This window comes from Schistocerca gregaria, chromosome 8, assembly GCF_023897955.1.
Source record: "Schistocerca gregaria isolate iqSchGreg1 chromosome 8, iqSchGreg1.2, whole genome shotgun sequence".
Taxonomy (NCBI): Eukaryota; Metazoa; Arthropoda; class Insecta; order Orthoptera; family Acrididae; genus Schistocerca; species Schistocerca gregaria.
In genome coordinates, this window is record NC_064927.1 from 345,715,422 (window position 1) to 345,734,937 (window position 19,516).

At 42.6% G+C, this 19,516-nt stretch overlaps 1 protein-coding gene across 3 annotated transcripts in view; it reads right to left on the bottom strand.

The window, feature by feature from the left end:
* Nucleotides 1-19,516, bottom strand: part of LOC126284553 (uncharacterized) — a 472,805-nt gene that overhangs the window by 209,932 nt on the left and 243,357 nt on the right. For all 3 annotated transcript variants that reach the window (XM_049983554.1, XM_049983556.1, XM_049983555.1), the window contains exon 4: nt 10,648-10,743. In XM_049983554.1, coding sequence (XP_049839511.1) covers nt 10,648-10,743 — 96 coding nt within the window. The remainder of the gene's footprint in view (nt 1-10,647; nt 10,744-19,516) is intronic.

Here is a 19,516-nt window from a genome sequence, read left to right on the forward strand (position 1 = left end):
ACCGGTTTTCTTGAAACCATTGCCTACTTAACATCAAACTTTACACAAAGGCGAAACGAAATAGATGCTGGGCGTGTAATACGAAGAAACCGAATTCCTGTTCAGCTTTGTTGAATTCCGTTCTTTTTGGTTCCTGTTTTACTTTAGGAGAGAAATTTTTGTTTTCCTCGGTCAAGGCTGTTTCTTTGCTTTCTCCTTGTCCAACTGAGCTAACGTGCCATCTCTAACGATTCTGATATCGGTAGGCCGTTAAAGCAGAGCAAAAAAAGGGATACAACTCTCTTGGGCTACAATTTCATGATTTACGTCTGATCAAAGGAAAAGAAGGTTAGTTGCTGTATAACATCCCAACAATTTCTAAATCGCTAGGGACAATTCATTGTCCCTGTAGAACAATGGTTCTCATCATGTGGTCAATTACTCCAGGAGTAGTGAACTAAAATATTCGTAGAAGTAAAAACAAAACGGTTCGACTGTGGTTCGCTAACGAAACTAATTAATTTGTTACAGATGGTTCAAATGGCTCTGAGCACTATGGGACTTAACATCTGACGTCATCAAGTCCCCTAGAACTTAGAATTACTTAAACCTAACTAACCTAAGGACATCACACACATCCATGTCCAAGGCAGGATTCGAACCTGCGACCATAGCGGTCACGCGTTTCCAGACTGAAGCGCCTAGAACCGCTCGGCCACACCGGCCGGCTGTTACTGATCATTACTCGTATGTTCAAATTTGTGTGAATTCCTAAGGGACCAAACTGCTGAGGTCGTCGGTCCCTAGACTTAAACACTACTTAAACTAACTTAACGCTAAGGACAACACTCACACCCAAGCCCGAGGGAGGACTCGAACCTCTGGCGGGAGGGGCGCAGATCATTACTGTTATCACTATTTCGCATGACTGTAAGACTGATTAGTAAGCCTCCACCAACTAACGTTTTCTTTTAATACTAACATTAATGCGTGACAGAATGCGTAGGAAGTTACAGATTATGAGAGGAAAGTACGAAAAACATCTTTCTCACATAGTCCATCCACACTACACACACACAAACATATAGATGACATCTTCTTAAATATCTCGTAAAAACGTCTGCTGCGAGTACAGTAGTTAATGCAATGAACCAGCTATTACTTCATTCTTCACTTTGCAAAAGATAATAGAGCCAACTAATACACAATTATATAATGGCTACTACTTTGCTGTAAGGCCTTTATGTAATCATCATTATTATTACTGGTGGCAGTAGTTGCACAAATGGCACTGACAACCTGATGTCTTCCAGTTTCTACCACTTTAAAAATAAGGAGTCCAGCAATCAAGTGATTTGCGAATAGTAATTATAATAGGCTATACATTTTAATTTCATTGATTTTAAATTGGGATAGAGGGTGTGATTGAAGTAACTGTTACCAGGGAAAGGAGTGGTGCAGAGAAAGTATGTTTTGTAACAAGTGTCTACTCTCAAACCAATCAGCCTTTTCTCAGGAGTTGTAGACAGTACTCGCGATGCACTGAGAGTTGCTTCATCATTCTATATAAAAAAAAGGTGTTTGAAATAAGCAATTCAAACTTTATCAATGAGTCATTAGCTCGTGCTTTTAAAACACCAACAATAAACTTAATACTTTTTCCTTCTTTTAGAAGAAAGCGTTCAAAGAAAATTATTTTTCATTCTAAAACATAATTACGCCGTAACGTTGATGATGGTAGAGGTGAAGATGCTTGGGAGCAGGGGTACCAGCTAATATTTATACACTTAAGAGTAACTATCTCAGAAAAGTTGGAAACCATTGATGCAGAGCAACTATAGGGAAAGGAAATCAACCGTTATCTTGTTGCAGGAACCCGTTCTTTAATTTCCTGACATGATTTGGGAAAACTGCTGTGTTTGAACCAGCGCGCCACATTGCCCGGTGCCACAGCCGGGCTGTTTCTACGCCCGATCCAACATTCTAAAAATCTTTAATTTTTGTAGGTCACTAGGACGAATTTACTTTTTTATAACACTGTTCGCTTGTGAAGTCAAAGACGAAAAAAAAATATGAAACCGCCATTGATAAAAAGAGAACGCGGCTGCCGAAGTGTCCCGGTAGCAGAGGGGGGGGGGGGGGGGGGGCGCGATTACATTTCAATTTTCAGGAGGAATGCATCGCACAAATAGTTTGCAGGTGCATATTTCCGGCCTTAATTTGGCGGCTCGCGGCGCCTGCATTGCGCAAAATATGCCAGTTATGGCTGCAGCTTCAGAGGGAGCGGCTGCAGATGAAATCGGAATCTGGAAAATGCCGCGATATTGCGCTCACTGAATATTTTATGAAGGGCGCAGGGGTTGGGGCGGTGGCGCTACGGGGGCTGCGGGACCACCGCGACCGATCACCGGCGCCGACGCCGAAATTAATAATAAGACCGCCCGGGCCGCCAGGTACACGCGGGCGGGTAAATGTTTAAAAATTTGCCACACGGCGAATTACGACTAATTGCAAAATGCTGGGTAACTATTGAGGGCCATATCGTGCGCCGCAAAAAGAGCGAGAGGACGGGGTATATTTATTTTTTGTTCCCAACAAAGAGGGTAATATTTGCTGCTAATGCGCATGACTGAACAAACAGCTGTCCTACGACAGTATTTCCAGAAGAGGTGTAAAGCAACTCGCGTATTACTACTGAGAGCTCAAATCCAGCCACAGAAAAATGGCACTCAGTCTTGTGGTTTAGTAATTACAAGAAGCTACACAACACACACGTTTTGGCAGCGTTCTACCACAGTTCCGCTAGCACTTTCATCCGCTACAAAAGTGGTACTGTCAGAGAGCAACCGGGAGATGTATCAGGAACTATGCCACAAAAAATCTTACGGACGATACTGCGGTCCTCTCTGAAACTGAAAGATGCCTAATAGAACTGAAGTGTAAGGGAGTGGGTTCTTGGCATTTGATACAGTCGGAAAATGATTAAAGAAAAACCATAGTCCTTATTCTGGGTGTGTATGACGAAAGGAATGATACGGGACAAAGGAGCAACAGTTGAAGTTGTCGAGAGTTTCACCTATACTGTAAGCAAGATAATAGCAGATAGAAACCGTTTATGCGATGTGATGTGAAAAATAAACGGGTTAGGAATGCTTCTACCAGAAGGAAGTATATTCTCACTTCAAACGACATAAAGAGGTGCGATTAAGAAAAAAATTTATTAAGCATATTTTCTGAATTGTACGCCTTTTTGAGTACGAAACATGAGAAACCGAAGCAATAGAAGAAACAAAATGGTTCAAATGGCTCTGAGCACTATGGGACTCAACTGCTGTGGTCATTAGTCCCCTAGAACTTAGAACTAATTAAACCTAACTAACCTAAGGACATCACACACATCCATGCCCGAGGCAGGATTCGAACCTGCAACCGCAGCAGTCTCGCGGTTCCGGACTGCGCGCCTAGAACCGCGAGACCACCGCGGACGGCTAGAAGAAACAAGAAAAGATTAACATTAGCTTCTACCATAGCGTGCTTCAGATACTGTATCAAACCAAGTTCCTCGTCTCCTTGAAAGTCTATTACAGACGTATGACCAGATTCTGTAGGTACTAAAAAGATAAAAATAAAAATAAGACCTAGAATGAAACACAGGGTGTTTACAAATTAGTTACACAAAAGCAACCTTCAATTTTGAAGAGGGTAAATAACTTACAGGAATGTTTGATATAGCACTGGATGCAGTATAACTTCAAGTTTTATTTCCGTGTAACACCGTTAGTTCCGGACGTTCCCACTAGGCAGCAAGCAGTTACTCCAACAGCCTTCATGAGGTCGTATAAAGGTGCAGAGCATGCGCTGTGTAGTTTATAGTTTCATGAATCCCAATCCGCTACTACAGTTCAGAGACAATTCAGGACTAAATTTCGCAAGCCACCACTTCAAAGACAAATTGTTATTAACTGATAACGATGTACGTCGAAACAATGAATTAAAATTTCTACCTAAGCCGGGATGCGAACCTCGGTCTCCTGCTTTCTAGACAGACGCACTAACCGTTACGGCACACTAACATTGTGGCTACCACAGCTGCACATATTAAACTAGTACGTCTCCCTCCGCAATACAAACTCCAACTCTAGCCTCAGCCCCTTGCAATTCCCCTACCAAACTCACTACAGTATTGCCGAGGCTCTCCAATATTGGAATAGTGCCTTAGAAATGAACAAAATGGGGTTAATACTGCCTGTAACTCAGGTGTAGGTTATATACTCGTATTAATAAAACACAGTGAATTCTCACCTTTATCGACGATAATGATGTAAGCCGACGCAATGAATTACAATTCGTACCAGCATCGGGATTTGAGCCCGGTTCTGCTGCTGAGGCGATAGTTGGAGTCTGTATTGGTGAGGCAGACATACTAGGGTAATCCGTGCAGCTGTTGTAGCTGTACTGTGAAATGGCTGGCATATCTGCCTCGTAAGCAAGAGACCCAGGTTCGAATCCCGATGCTGGCACAAATTGTGATCTGTGTATCGCTGTCGCAAGCCTTCAAAAACAAGTTGTAAAAGCGTGAATTCCTATGGTACTGTTAGCTGTGGGACCCCTGACGGCAGACTGAGCTGCCTAAACGGAAGGGTTTTCTGACCACCTTTTGTGAATTGAAAAAGTTGGGTGTTCAAGCGTACCTGGTAGGTGTAGCTGACTGCAGTGAGTGTGTGTAGTGTAGTGCCCTGCTTATCCTGGATGATGATGATGATGATAGAATGGAGAGGCTGATACTCGGCGCCGGCAAATAGCCAAATATTCTCGAACTCCACCCCCGAGCTGAACATCCCCATCTGAAAGACGGATCATCAATTGTGTCACATTGCCTTATCCATGAGCCACTGCGGAGAGGTTTGGAATTTAACCCATGACACTGGCGGAAAGTGTGCTAATTAGGAACTTCACACGACCATCCTTCTTCCTCTTCGCTGTAAAAGCAAAGGGAAAGCAACCAACAGCACGTATCAGGAGGTTACCTGTCCAAGTTAGCGTTGCTTACTTCAATAATCTGACGAGTGACGATGTATTCAACTAGGTCATTGTCAGAAAAGTTAGTGAGGATTGGCGTAACGAAGTATGAACGCGCTTTCTCACAATGACGGTGCCAGTCTCGGTATCATCAAGACCTGGTAGTTCTTACACCACAACGTGAGCAGCATTCAGTTAATGAGTTAGACAAGTTTTATTTACACTGTGTGTCCCAGCAGCAAGCTGTCACGTCCAGAAGCAGTCTGTTTCATACGTTTTGCGTTAATTAGTTATCTGTGTGCCTCTCATTTCTATTTATTTATAATTTTTCGTAACAAGCGGATTTGAATACACATTCGATAAAACTGTGACTATGAGAATACAAAGAGCTTGCAGTGATCCTGGTAAGTTATTACATGTGTTCCATAATCTTTGAACAACATGAGGAAAAAAAAAATCTTAAACAGTGCTGACCGCGTGTCAATAAATCGTTTTCCTTGAGCTAATCTGTAATTTTCGAACACAGTACAGATTCCAAAATCATACTGAAAATCAACGTCAGTGATATAAATCTGCCACGACTTACTCCTATTTCTCTTGTAAATAAAACCGCCTTTTCTTGCTGCAACAATTTATTTCTCCCAGATGCACTTCACCTTTTTTTTACCCTAAGGCATCTTCAGTAGGATCTAGAACGACACAGTTTTGTTATATGTTATTTTTAGATTATCGAGAAGTTCATGTCGCGTTTTTATGTAAATAAGTAATTACCTACAGTTTATTGGCATCTGCGTTTACTCTCATCTGGTCTGGAGGTCGCACCACCACTCCAGACCAGATGTGAGGAAACGCAGGTGCCAATAAACTTTAAGTAAGTGCGTATTTACATAAAAATGCGACATGAAAAGTTCGATAATCTAAAAATTACATGTGTCAAAATAAAACTGTGTCGTTCTAGATGCAACTGAAGACGCCTGAGAGTAAAAAATGGCATAACACGTCTCGGAAAAATAAATTACAGTTGCAGCAAGAAAGAGCGGTTTCATTTACAAAACAATGATTTCTGTGCATGCTGAGGACGATGGCCATGCAAACAAACTTATTACTCCTGTTTCCTTTCGTATGTACTGATGTGACCCGCGCAATTTTTTAGTCTTACGGTACGCATCGTCATAAATTCGGACAGCTGGATGCAGCGCAACCGCTGCAGATCAAGTGACGACGACGAGATGGACTCGGTACAAAAGTGTGGCAAGACGGGTAGGCACGGGTCCTACCAGAAGGGCTACACCACCAGAATATCGTAGGATTGTTCGACTGCCTCGAACGAATGGACGGATACCCCAATTTATTCATGGCCTTGAGGTGCCCTGTTAGCCGCGATCGTCTAGTAGTGGAGATTCCTTGTCTCCTCAGACTACATAGTGCAGCATGGCTTAATGTCGTCAGTCGCCAAACCGATACAGTATAAAGTATTCTACTACAATGCATTGTGATATATTTAGCTGTATGTTTAAATTCACAGTGTGGTAGCTTTCCAGTCTCACTGGGAAGTCGAATTTTTGTATAATTCCTCAGATACAGACTGTACCTCGATGTGTTACATCCGTTATCGTCAGAGGTATAGAGGAATAACAAGTGGACTGAGACGTGAATGGGAATTTGGATTGAGAAGCGTGCTAGGGTAGTCCATTAGTTGTGCAAAGCAACTGTGCCAGAGCGGCTTTAGTATTTCAGTATGAAGTTATAGTAGAAAGGTCTTTATTTACGTTGCTGTATCGCTTGTTACCAATAGACAGACAATGGGGTCCCTAGGACACGTATCGATTGAAATATGGAAAGCGTTTGATGCGAAAGCTACATGTAAATCGTACAACCTAACATCCACTTGAGGATAAACAAACCACCGGTATTCGGTCCGATTAGAAAATGTAAACAACGTAGTAACAAATGTTGGGCCAGTAAGGAAGGAAGATTATGATACATCGACCCGTCGACGACAAGGTTATAAGAGACGGAGAACAAGTTCTGGACGTGGAAGGAAATCAGCCAGGTTCTTTTCAAAGGATCTGTCCCGACATTTGCCTTAAGCGACTTGGGAGAACCGCGGAAAACATAAATCGGGATGGACGGACTAGCATTGGAATTGCTGTCCTCCCGAATGTGAATCCAGGGTTTTACCTTCGCCTACTACGTAGAGTGGCACGCAAGCTATTCTGACACAATTCGACAAAATGTAGGTTGGTGATTTGTCTCGATGAAGGTTCATGTCTCTTGTAGGACGCCGTAGGGAAGCAAACGGATATACGATATCGGAGAGTACGTTCTCGTACGGTAAGGCAGTGATATGTCAAGACAGATGCAACAAATGCCCCTTTTCATCCAACGTAAAAATCCCTCTCACGAGTATGTAACAAATCGTTTCCTGGCTGCGTCCTTGGGCTCATCTTTTGGTTATTGTGGGCACCACAGCCGATTTCCGGTATCCAGGGGAGATCCATCAGCGAGACAGTATGGGGATGGGAAAAATCGACAGGTTAATACCGATACTGGAATTTTAGTTCTGAATAATTTTTCGGCTGATCTCCGAAATAACAGGTTTTATTTTTTACTGATATCTGGATACAAAACCGATATATCACTTTGCCACAGCAGTAACGCTAAAATGTTTGGTTTTTATATAATTTTTAAGTCTAGTTTGGTAGAAAGTTCTGTGGCTTCTGAAAGATTCGTGTCATCGTCGAATGATATTGATGAAAGAAGTCGACTTGCAGATCAACAGTTTAAAGAACGACTATTTGTGTGTCCATAAATATTGGCCAATGGATTACTGCGTTATTGAAACTGTAACAAGTGTCATGTAATTTTTCCTGGTAAATGCTATATTTTGTCTCCTATTTAAATTGTTCACTTGAATTCTTTGACTAAGCATTTTTTTCGTTATACCAATAAAAATCAATAGTTTCAAATTCCCTCAAAAGAGCAAAGATATATTTGATTAAAAACGGGTTTTTTCATTCGAAGTAAATAAAAAAAAGGACTCTAAAATTTTCCATAAAAGTTATTATGTGGCTGTCACTTCTACGAGATAATGGCAACAGTAACAAATAACAAAATTAACAATTCATTAAGAGTTTACAATAAAAATAGCTGATCTGCTGACTGTGTCCTCATGCTATGTCTTTATTTGCTTGTAACCCTTGGAAATGGACAACTTGCCACGAAAAATAGAATTCTCAAACTCCAGTTTTCACCTTTTTGCACTGACTATTCGTAATTTACGAATAGTGTCATCTTCGCTTAAGTGAATGGTTTGTGGTGTTCGACCTGTCATTACTTTTCATTCAAGGAAACGAACCCACAGTATATGCAATAAGTTTTCTTTTATTTACCTGCTTTATATTTTGGTTTTATCTACCTTGGAACATATAATGCAAAAGCCTGATGGAGTCTTCGATCTTTTCAATCTTCATTCGATGTATGCGTTTATTGCTGGAAATAGTAACAATAAAAAAACCGAAAATCGGGTATTTGAGAATCCACTTGCTTTGAGAAGTTTTAACAGTCATGTTAAACTGAATATGAAAAAAAAAACATTTATTTAATTTTGTTTCCGTGGAAACTGGAAGTGAGTGTGATGATTAGCGTGATTTTTCCTTTTTCACTTTAACTGTTATCCCCTTTTGTTTATGGGAGAGATTATCGGCTGGCGTTACCAGGAACCAGCTGGAGACGTTATAGTGACCGTATGTGATGCAAACACTTTTTAGACTCATGTCATGGTATAGCAGTACTAAGGACAAGTCCTGGTCCGCAAATAAACGTTTCCGACGCAACTCCATGGAAGTCGAGACATAATAACATTTCAGCACCCAACACCTGCCTGAACAGTACGCTCTTAGCATCGCATCATGTGGCTTTCGACGTACCTGTACCCCGCCGTCATACTGAATCAACATGTACAATGTGTCATCGGTCCGCGGGAAATGTTGAGATTCTTCGATTTTCAAGGGCAGCGTCCCCGCACGAACGCCCTTCTTTCAATTTCTGTGCCCTGATAGTGGTATTACTCACGAGGTGGTGGACAAGGAGCCAGTTCTGGACGGTATCGCTGCCCTCCGATTGTCGTTGTCGAAGCGCTGATTAGCGATAGATTTACAGCACTGAGGCCTGTTTATTCGCTGTTGCAAGCCGTAACAGTACACGGCGAAGCCTGTCATCATCGCGTTGTTTCCTACACAACTCAATGGCGGCGGCGAATGTTTTCCTCGAATCAAGGTAGGCCTACTCACGGCACAAAAGCGATAAAGTCGGCAAGGTACTACATTTACAATGAAATTAACGAAATAGGACTGAAGCCTAAATATTCAATGCTGACCTACAGAAGATTGGCATCCGTATGCATATTATTTACAAAATTTTAAAAAATCCATAATTGTTTTCTAAGCGAATAAAAATTCAAAACCTGAGACCAATTGTCACGTGCACATTACACTCCGTCACCCTCACAATCACGTAGGTCTGGAAACAGAGAATGCACCAATAGTAAAGGAGATCACAAAGGTCGGAGAACGCGCCAAAGGTAGCAGAGCAAAAATATTACAATTCAATACAATTCGTCATGTTTCACTGCGTGACCGCTCAGTCAACAGTTTCCTAATCGGAAACTCACAGTAATTCTTAGAAAATGACTCGGTATATTTCTTTCCATCAACGAACTGTTGGTTGGCTGATTTGGGGGAGGGGGACCAAACAGCGAGATCATCTGTCCCATGTGATTAGGAAAGGATGGGGAACGAAGTCGGCCGTTCCCTTTCAAGGGAACAGGGTTCAGTGAAAACCTAAATCAGGATAGCCGATGCGGGTTCGAACCGTCGCCCTCTCGAATGCGAGTCCAGTGTGCTAACCACTGCGCCATCTCGCTCGGTAACGAACTGTTCACCTTTCTCCCCTCTCCCCCCGCCACGACACAGACCCCAGTGTAACACAGAATTTGGAAAAAATGATATTTCATCGGGAGACACTGATGGAGCTTTTTTGTTGTTTGTTATTTTGATGGGAGCAAGCACAAAAACTTTATATTGTTAAACGACAGAAGCCACGATTAGCCATCATCAGGACAACTGAGCAGCATTGCTGTATCACAGAAAACCCTACTTCCTGAATCCCCTAGCTTTTCTTGTAAATTTATTTCCCCGACAATTCTCGGTTTTTCAGACAAACCACTATGCTGAAACTTCCTGGCAGATTAAAACTGTGTGCTGGACCGAGAGTCGAACTCGGAACCTTTGCCTTTCACGCGCAAGTGCTCTACCATCTGAGCTACCCAAGCACGACTCACGCCCCGTCCTCATAGCTCTACTTCCGACAGTACCTCGTCTCCTAGATCACTTGCCCGCGAAAGGCAAAGGTCCCGCGTTCGAGTCTCGGTATGGCATGCAGTTTTAACCTGCCAGGAAGTTTCATATCAGCGCACACTCATAGCTGCCGAGTGAAAATCTCATTCTCCAAGCCACTATACTGTTGGACAGTATTATTGTCCGTCACCTTTGATGGGTGTGAACAATGTAGATGTGTGGATTCGGCAGTGGCAGGAACACAGAGTGAGTTGAAACTCTTGGAGAGAAATGTTGCAACTCAACCACTTACCGTGGCCAGCTGCGGCGTTGGCAGCGGCTTGCCGCCTGAACTCTTTCTGGCGATCAAACTCTGACACTTCCGCTGCCAGACGCTGGGCGATGGCGGCTGCGAACAAAACAAAATCTCTTATGTATCGAAAAATATCTGCCTTTGGTATAAGACTGTTCGCAATGTTATTTGCATTCAAAATTTAACTAACCCTAAACTCAAGTAAACTGGGTACTCTACACTACTAATATATTCACTGGTTTTACAGGTCTCTTTGAAAAAACTTTACACTTTACAGAACACTTAATGACATGTTACTCTCGTGTAGGAAAAGCTAGGAAAACTACTTCAGGAGACGCCAGTACAGAGGAGGTAAACACACGGTCCCCAGCGTACCTTTATGGAAAAGTTTCTACTAGCAACACACACTACAAATCAATTTTACATGACTTTAAGCATCACAGTACTAGGCATACTTTTTTTCGGAAAAGGCACAAAAAGAAAAACAGAACAATAATCAGTTTATTTCCAGGTAAGATGGATTACACAAGAGAAGTAAAACACTAAAATTATAAAACGAATAATAAAACATTTTGTCTTTTTTATGATCATAGATATCGAGACTGTAAATTGGAATAACTTTTCAGAATTTCTGAACGGATGTCGAGACAAAACATTTATTCACACTGATTATAAAATGGAGATATAAAATTTGCAGCCTGAAAGCAAAGTGTAAGGCACAGTTGTAGCTTATCTCTGGTGTTTATTTGCACACCAAGGAAGTAATTAAGCAACTAAAACTAAATTTTACAGCTGAATATCAAAATTGGGGTAGTCACAAAATTTTGTAAGAGACACACAACAATCAACACACAAAGAACTACCTAAGATAGAGGAAGAAAGTATCCTTCAACAAAACAAATCTACTGCTTGCCCCACTGAACTAGAACTGATCAAGATGTTTGTAAAAATTTACGTTTAGACGAGAGACAGAATAGAAACGAACCAGGGACAGAGGTGCTTTTTTACGTGTATTACTGTATTACCTACATCAAATTATAAGTAACCATGTGAATAAAAAAGACAATTACAGTATCTTTCCGTACTTTTTACTTGCAATTTAAAGAGTGAGTACTGGTACAGTATCAGTTGTAGAGTAAGACTACGTGAAAAAAGAAATCCGTATGCCCGACCGGAAAATTAACATAGATCTCTGTCTTCCATGGCATAAACTCTACTGAGGACCTCACTGGCAAATTCAAAGCTTCCACCTGACAATGACGCTTAAAAATGGCTCTGAGCACTATGGGACTTAACAGCTGTGGTCATCAGTCCCCTAGAACTTAGAACTACTTAAACCTAACTAACCTAATGCCATCACACACATCCATGCCCGAGGCAGGAATCGAACCTGCGCCCGAGCTACGAAGGCTCCACATGTTGGCCGAAAGGTGATTTGAACACTGGTGTGCATTACAACACTTGGTTGTTCTACTTGAGAACCAATTAAGCCAGCCAGTTATGGCTGGGGACAAAAAGTTTAGTGTGATATCTGTACCACTGGACCACGCTGCAAACAGTATTTATACAGTTACAGATAAAAGTGGAAGAGGTGAAAATTACTGGCAGGGAATTCATCAAACCACTTTCAGCCTATTTCGCTACCGCTCCGCTCTACAATATCACACTGGAAACACAAACAAGTTACATATTTCCGTGCGAACTCTGATTTCTCTTATTTCTTCAAGAAGGTCACTTCTCCTATGTAGGTGGGAATCAACAAAACTTTTTAGCATTCAGAAGTTGGTGACTGAAATTTCGTGAAAAGATCTCGCCGCAACGAGAAATGCCCTTATGTAAATTGAAAGTGGTGGGGGGAGAAAGGAAAAGAAAAGAAAGGGAAGAAAAGAGACTACTGATGTCAGCTGCATCGGGACTTTATGCGGATCAGCGCCGACGAGTGAAAATGTGTGCCGGACCGACATTCGAAACCGCAATCTCTGGCTTACTAAGCAGTTGCGTTAACCACTGAGCCACCCGCACACAGTGTTTATCGCAATTGTGCAGACTACCTCGGCACGTCCCTCGGCAGACCCACATTCCCACATACCGCCACCTATACGCAGTCCGCGTCCACGTCCTCCACGCTTTCTACTTTGACATTCCCGCAGGAGGTCGGGCGTAACTGTGTATCCACACTGGAAGTGGTGGATTCATTGTCGATCGAGGCGAATCAGCCTGCTTGCTGTCTATTCCTTCGGACATGTCAGAAAGAAATGACACTATGTATTCACGCAAGAGAAACTTCTTTGTTCTAATGATTGCCACCCCCACTCGCGTATCACACCCATGACATTCCCTTCCCTTTAGCACAAAAAATATATAAAATGAGCTGATCTTTTTTGCAGTCCTTCGTTAATCCCATTTGGTAAGGATTTATGAGTCGAGATATCTAAACGAGGTATTCGATAAATGGAAGTACACACGAGGGAACGTAATTCTTACGCACGTTTAATCCTGTTAATACACTGCATACGGATCCCGAATCTACTCGTGTTTCGCGCGCCATTAGGAGTGTATGTATATATTTAATTTGTCTCTTTTCTATTGCCGGAAAAGCCCGCCAAGCTTCTCGAACGCTCGGATCCGTGCAGGGTCCACGAGAAATCAACATACCCGACAGAACAGACGCTACTTGTGATGACGCAGCTGGTGCACACATTTATGTGAAATAGCAAATGGGGAATGAGAGAGAAGGGATGGCTATGAATTCGTGACTTCCAGCCGCACAGGGCATTGTGGTAACGCAATGGCGGAAGTTCAAAATTTGTGCCGGACTGGGACTCGAATCCGAATTTACCGCTTCTCATGGGCGGTTAACTTAACCGCTTTGGCCATCCGGACACGGTCCCTGATCGACTCAAATTTCCAAATTACCGCACGCTGCAATGCAGTGTATCTCAGCCATAAATCTCCCAATCGCAAATTACTGAGTCCCGTAGAAGTTTGGACGATATTAGTGCATCCGTCCAGAAACAAACGTCAAGGAGTCCTCGCGCTCTTACACAAATGTATATATTTCGGTGGTTTCTGTTCTGTCGGATAGATCTCAATGGCCTTTCACTGCGGATGCACTAATATTGTCCGCACTGCTACGGGAATCAATAATTTGCAAATAGGAGATTAATAGACGACACACACACTGCTTTGCATCATGCAATAAGTTGGAAATTTGAGTCGGTCGAAGACCGTGTCCGGATGGCCGAAGACGTTACCGCAACCGCTCATGAGAAGTGGTAAAACCGAATTCGAATCCCAGTGCGGCGCAAATTTTCAACTTCTGCCACTGCGTAACCACAATGCCCTCAGTGGCTGGAATTCACGAATTCTCCGTTCTGTATTTCATATAAATCCATCCATTAGGGATGCATCTCGAGATAAATCGTGTTTTATACACGCTGTCTGCAGATGCCATCTGCTGCAATCTATTTTAACTACTTCTTATATATAGGTGTTCACATCAGTAGTCAATGTATCAGATTTGATTGCCTTCATGTAATTTTCAATTATTTAGCATTTTGATTGTATTTTGATATTTCAAATAAATACTATTTTCGTCTTGAAGCTCCTCCTGCTTTTATAGATGGCCCTATTCAGGAAACGGATAAAAATGAACGAATCTCATATGCTTTCAGAGGTTTTAGATGATTAGTCGTATTTTCTTTCTGAGAATGAACTGGATGCCAGTGGGAATCAATTTGACAGCAGCAGTCCGCCTCGGTAACTGCGGGATCAGCGCGGAATATTGCTAACCATAGAGGCTCCGAGTTCGATTCCAGGAAGGTACGGAGATTTTCTCCGATTAAGGTCTGGGTGTTGTGTTATCCTCCTCTCCGCATCGTCATTACTGACATGAACATCGCCTACCTGGTGTCACCCGATATATGTATTAACTTCGTACAGGGTTACGACTCACAAGAGACGAATTTTCTCAACTGTCGCAGCACACTGTCGTATCGTCTTTCTATTGTTGAGACAGCTGCATGGGCACATCCCAAAAGACAGTAAATTAAAGGGAAAAAATTGCAGCAGCCCGCTTTGCATATATGTTCAGAGGGTTGTCTACCCGCAGGCGCGAACTAATGCGATGCGACAATACGGAGCAGAGGGTTAACAACGAAAGTTGAAGACAGCGCAGTCTACAGGCGCAATCTGTAGTTTTATGAATTCTTAGCAGGCTTCCCTTTACCAAATGGAACTGATACATAGCAACATCTTGCAAAAAATTCCCACTACTTCGCTGACAGCCTGTCGTGAGACACGTACGCCCCATTGGTGGACAAAGGTTAAGGGGCGTATCTGGGAGAGTTGTCTTTTACAGTAGCGTATCTGATACAAAGCTTTTTCTGCTTATTTTTCCAAAACAAATGTTGCGGTAGTAAATAAAGACAGGGCAGGTTTATTGTCAGACGTGTCGAAACAGCAGGCACGAACACGTGGCTGAGGGTACCGGGGCAGCGGCACGTCACATCCGCGGTCAAAACATTATTTTCAACAAAAATCATAACGGGATACAAAAACTGTGCCGGCAAACGCTAATGACGCGGGCGTGGTCGAGCTGGCGCTCCTTGCTGTGACGTGACGCGGCGTGGCGCCGGGAATAAACAAACACGGGCCGTGCCAGTGGCAGGTGCGCCTGTCAGGCCGCAAATTGCGCCGCCGTCCACGACTGACAGGCGCGCCCGGCCGCATCAAAACGTCCGCCGCAACCGCCGCGCCGCGTAGTGGCCGCTCGCGCACTCACATACGCAACGCGCGCCCGACGATGGGATGCGGTTTGAAACGTGCCGCGACAGCTTTGATGCGTTTTTTGTATGTGAAATTCAAACGTTATGCAGCTATTCCTTCCAAGTAGGAATTACTGTTTAAAAATATTCCGTGTAACACGGTAACACCAGGACTATGTACTTTCTCCAGCTATACTGCCTGTTCTGATGTGATTAATACCTGGATCTATTGACCTCTACACCTACTTCTGCATGCATATTTCGCAAACCAGCACACCGTGCATGACGGAGAGTACAGTTTAGCACTGTTAAATCATTCCCTTTAGTGTTCCACTTGCAAACTGAGAGAGGAAGAGACGACTGTTTCTATACTCCTCTACGAGCCCTGATTTGTCTTGTCTTAAGCGAGATGTATGTTGGTGGCAGTACAATTGTTCTGCAATCTGTCGCCAAGTGCAGGTTCTCTAAACTTTCTGAACTGTGTTTCGCGAAAGGAACGTATTCTTTCATTTGTGGTGTCTCACTTGAGTTTACGCAGCAATTCTGTAACACGTTGTGATCGAACTTACCCGCAACAAATCTAGTATCACGCCTCTGAAAGCTTCGATGTCTTCCTCTAATACGACCAGGTGGGGATTTCAAATACTTCTGCGGTGCACAAGAATGGGTTACACAAGTGCTCTGCACGCCGTCTCCTTTATAGATGAGCTACACTTTCCTAGAATTCTCCCAACCAACCGAAGTCGACTAGTCGTCTTCCTTACAGCCGACCTTACGTGTTCGTTCCATTTCATGTCGCTTTCAGCGGCACCACTAGGCGTTTGATCGACGTGACTATACAAAGCAGCAAATTACTAATACTGTATTCGAAGATTACAGGATTGTTTTGGTTCAAATGGTTCTGAGCACTATGGGACTCAACTGCTGTGGTCATCAGTCCCCTAGAACTTAGAACTACTTAAACCTAACCTAAGGACATCACACACATCCATGCCCGAGGCAGGATTCGAACCTGCGACCGTAGCAGTCGCACGGTTCCGGACTGCGCGCCTAGAACCGCGAGACCACCGCGGCCGGCACAGGATTGTATTCCCAAGTTGTCTGCAGCAACTTCCATCTTTACACACTTACAGTAAGTTTCCATTCATCAAATCAAACAAATTCTATCCTACTAATTACGAATCCTACCACAGTCACTCTACAAAGGCACTTTCCTGTGAACTACAGCGTCATGAGCAATTGCAGATTGCTACCCACCCTATCTGTTACATCGTTTATGCATGCAAAATGGACCAGAACTCCATCGACAAACTTTCAAAGATGGCAGTATGGTTCAAAACACGAAAAAAATGCCTAGTACACAAGCGCTCTAATACGCACACCTTATGAGCTATGAACACTTGTTCAGTAGAACCCTTGTGTTTTACAGTAGTGAAGTGCTCACTGCTCTTAAGGTAGGCATTTTAGAGCCCATGTTTACTAAACCTTTTCTTTTCCGCCATACTAGCACCTCTGAAAATTTATCAGCGGAGGTCCAGTGTAGTGATCAAGAGCGGTACTAGCACATTTCGCTGGAGCACTCCTGTCAGTACTTTTGTCGCCGATGAACACTCGCCGTTCAGGACATCTTGTTGGATTCTATTACTTAAGAAGCCTTCAATTCAGTCACTGATCTAATAACCTATTCCATATACTCGTACCTTAATTAACAGTTTGCAGTATGACACTATGGTAAACACTTCCCGGAAATCTAGGAATGCGGAATCTGCCTGTTGTCATTACGCACACTATTACGAAATTAGTAAAGGCAAGAATAATTAAGCTAGACGCGCAAATTTGTACGTTTTATTTTTTTTTAATGTATGTATAGCAGAAATGAGGAAGTCGAGTCTTTAATAACCCAACAACGTACATGACAATCTAGTAAAATACCTTACTGAGGACTGCCCGTTGGGAATCTGAACTCCTTACTTCTCAAAAGAACAATAGTATTAAGTTAAAGGTAAAGATAAAATCCAATAGCCATACTTCTTTACAAATCGCAACGAATTTGTCAGCGGTAAGTAAACGCAACTCTAAAAAAAAACTGGATACTTTTCCCTTTCTTTCGGTTGTTCATGTTTATGATTCATATAACCCATGTACTAGACACCCCATTTGGGTTTTCCAGAATCATTTCAAGAATGCTTGGTTGGTTCCTATTGACAAGCCAGGACCGATATCTTCCCAATTATTGAAATCTGTCAAACAAGTTAATTATTATTACTATCATTATTATATTATTAATGTAACTGTTGCACATTATACTTACCTCTTTTGTATTTCCTGGTTTTAACTGAAGAACGTTCCATACAGAAGAACGGAAGGAAGGAAGGAAAATGTCGATGTAACCATCAATCGATGATCAGATCCTCTGTTTCGCGAAGGTTAGAAACAAAATAGTACGTGTCCATTTGAAAGAAAGTATTCCAGTAGATGCCTTAAACGATTAAAAAAAAAAAAACCTAAAAACTTATATCTCGCCGGCCGCTGGTGGCCGAGCGGTTCTGGCGCTACAGTCTGGAACCGCGAGACCGCTACGGTCGCAGGTTCGAATCCTGCCTCGGGCATGGATGTGTGTGATGTCCTTAGGTTAGGTAGGTGTAAGTAGTTCTAAGTTCTAGGGGACTTAGGACCTCAGCAGTTGAGTCCCATAGCGCTCAGAACCATTTTTTTGAACTTATATCTCGGGACTGGGACGAGATCTGATTTCTGCTCTTTCAACATGGCTCTTCCTCCTCCGTTTATCGAGAAAAAAAAGGTGATTTATAACCTGCCTCATCCTTTAGTTTCAAAAATGGGTCAAATGGCTCTGAGCACTATGGGACTTAACTTCTGAGGTCATCAGTCCCCTATAACTTAGAACTACTTACACCTAACTAACCTAAGGACATCACTCACATCCATGCCCGAGGCAGGATTCGAACCTGCGACCGTAGCAGTCACGCGGTTCCGGACTGAAGTGCCTAGAACCGCTCGGCCACTCCGGCCGGCCCTTTAGTTTCAATACCAGACAAATGGACTGATGAATTCAAATGTGCATCTAATGTTCCTGAAGATGCTTAACGAGTAGAACATCTCAAAACTGCTGGCCGTGGTGGTCAAGCGGTTCTAGGCCCGCAGTCCGGAACCGCGCGACTGCTACGGTCGCAGGTTCGAATCCTGCCTCGGGCTTGGATGTGTGTGATGTCCTTAGGTTAGTTAGGTTTAAGTAGTTCTAAGTTCTAGGGGACTGATGACCACAGATGTTAAGTCCCATAGTGCTCAGAGCCATTTGAACCATTTGAACCATCTCAAAACTGCTATTACAGGTTTAAATATCGAGAACGTATACAATATGGTGTTGGAGAGCAGCAATTAAAGGCGCCAGTGTCGTTTCCGAAGAATAAGCACAGCACAATTTACATGAACAACTAAAAATCAGAAAACAGGGTACTAGATCGGAGCCGAATTAACCTAAAGCTAATGAAAAACAAATATGAAAACAAATGTCTCAAAGTTTTGATTAAAAATAAGAATACATCTGAATGTGTTCGCCGATTAACTACGGTTAGTATAAACCTGTTTCCCGCACTGAAACAGGCGAAGTCTGTTTCATTTGCGGTAAGGGTTACAATCAGTTTCTATCCAGCGTGCAAAACACTCTTCCTGTTGATTACTTTGCACAAGTAAAATAATAGTAATAATAATAATAATAATAATAATAATAATAATAATAATAATAGCCAGTATTACAAAAGTTATCTGGAGCAACTACATTGCATGGCTTTTCGACACAATGGAAAAAAAAAATACACAGAGTGTAGAGCATAATATATAAAATATAAAATTTTATAACAAAAATCTAGAGCGTTTATGTAATCTATCGACTTTGTGATTGCCAGCAGGAACTCTTCTGGTCTACCACCGATCTTATGGGGCATACTTCTGTAATGTGTGTGGGTCTGTGAACCTCCGCATCACAATGTAGAGACGGTTGTTTACCTTATTTGTGTATATAATATGTACATCTCCCATGTTGGGTTCTAATTCTGTTTAGCACTGGCTGTGTTTTGCGTGATAAA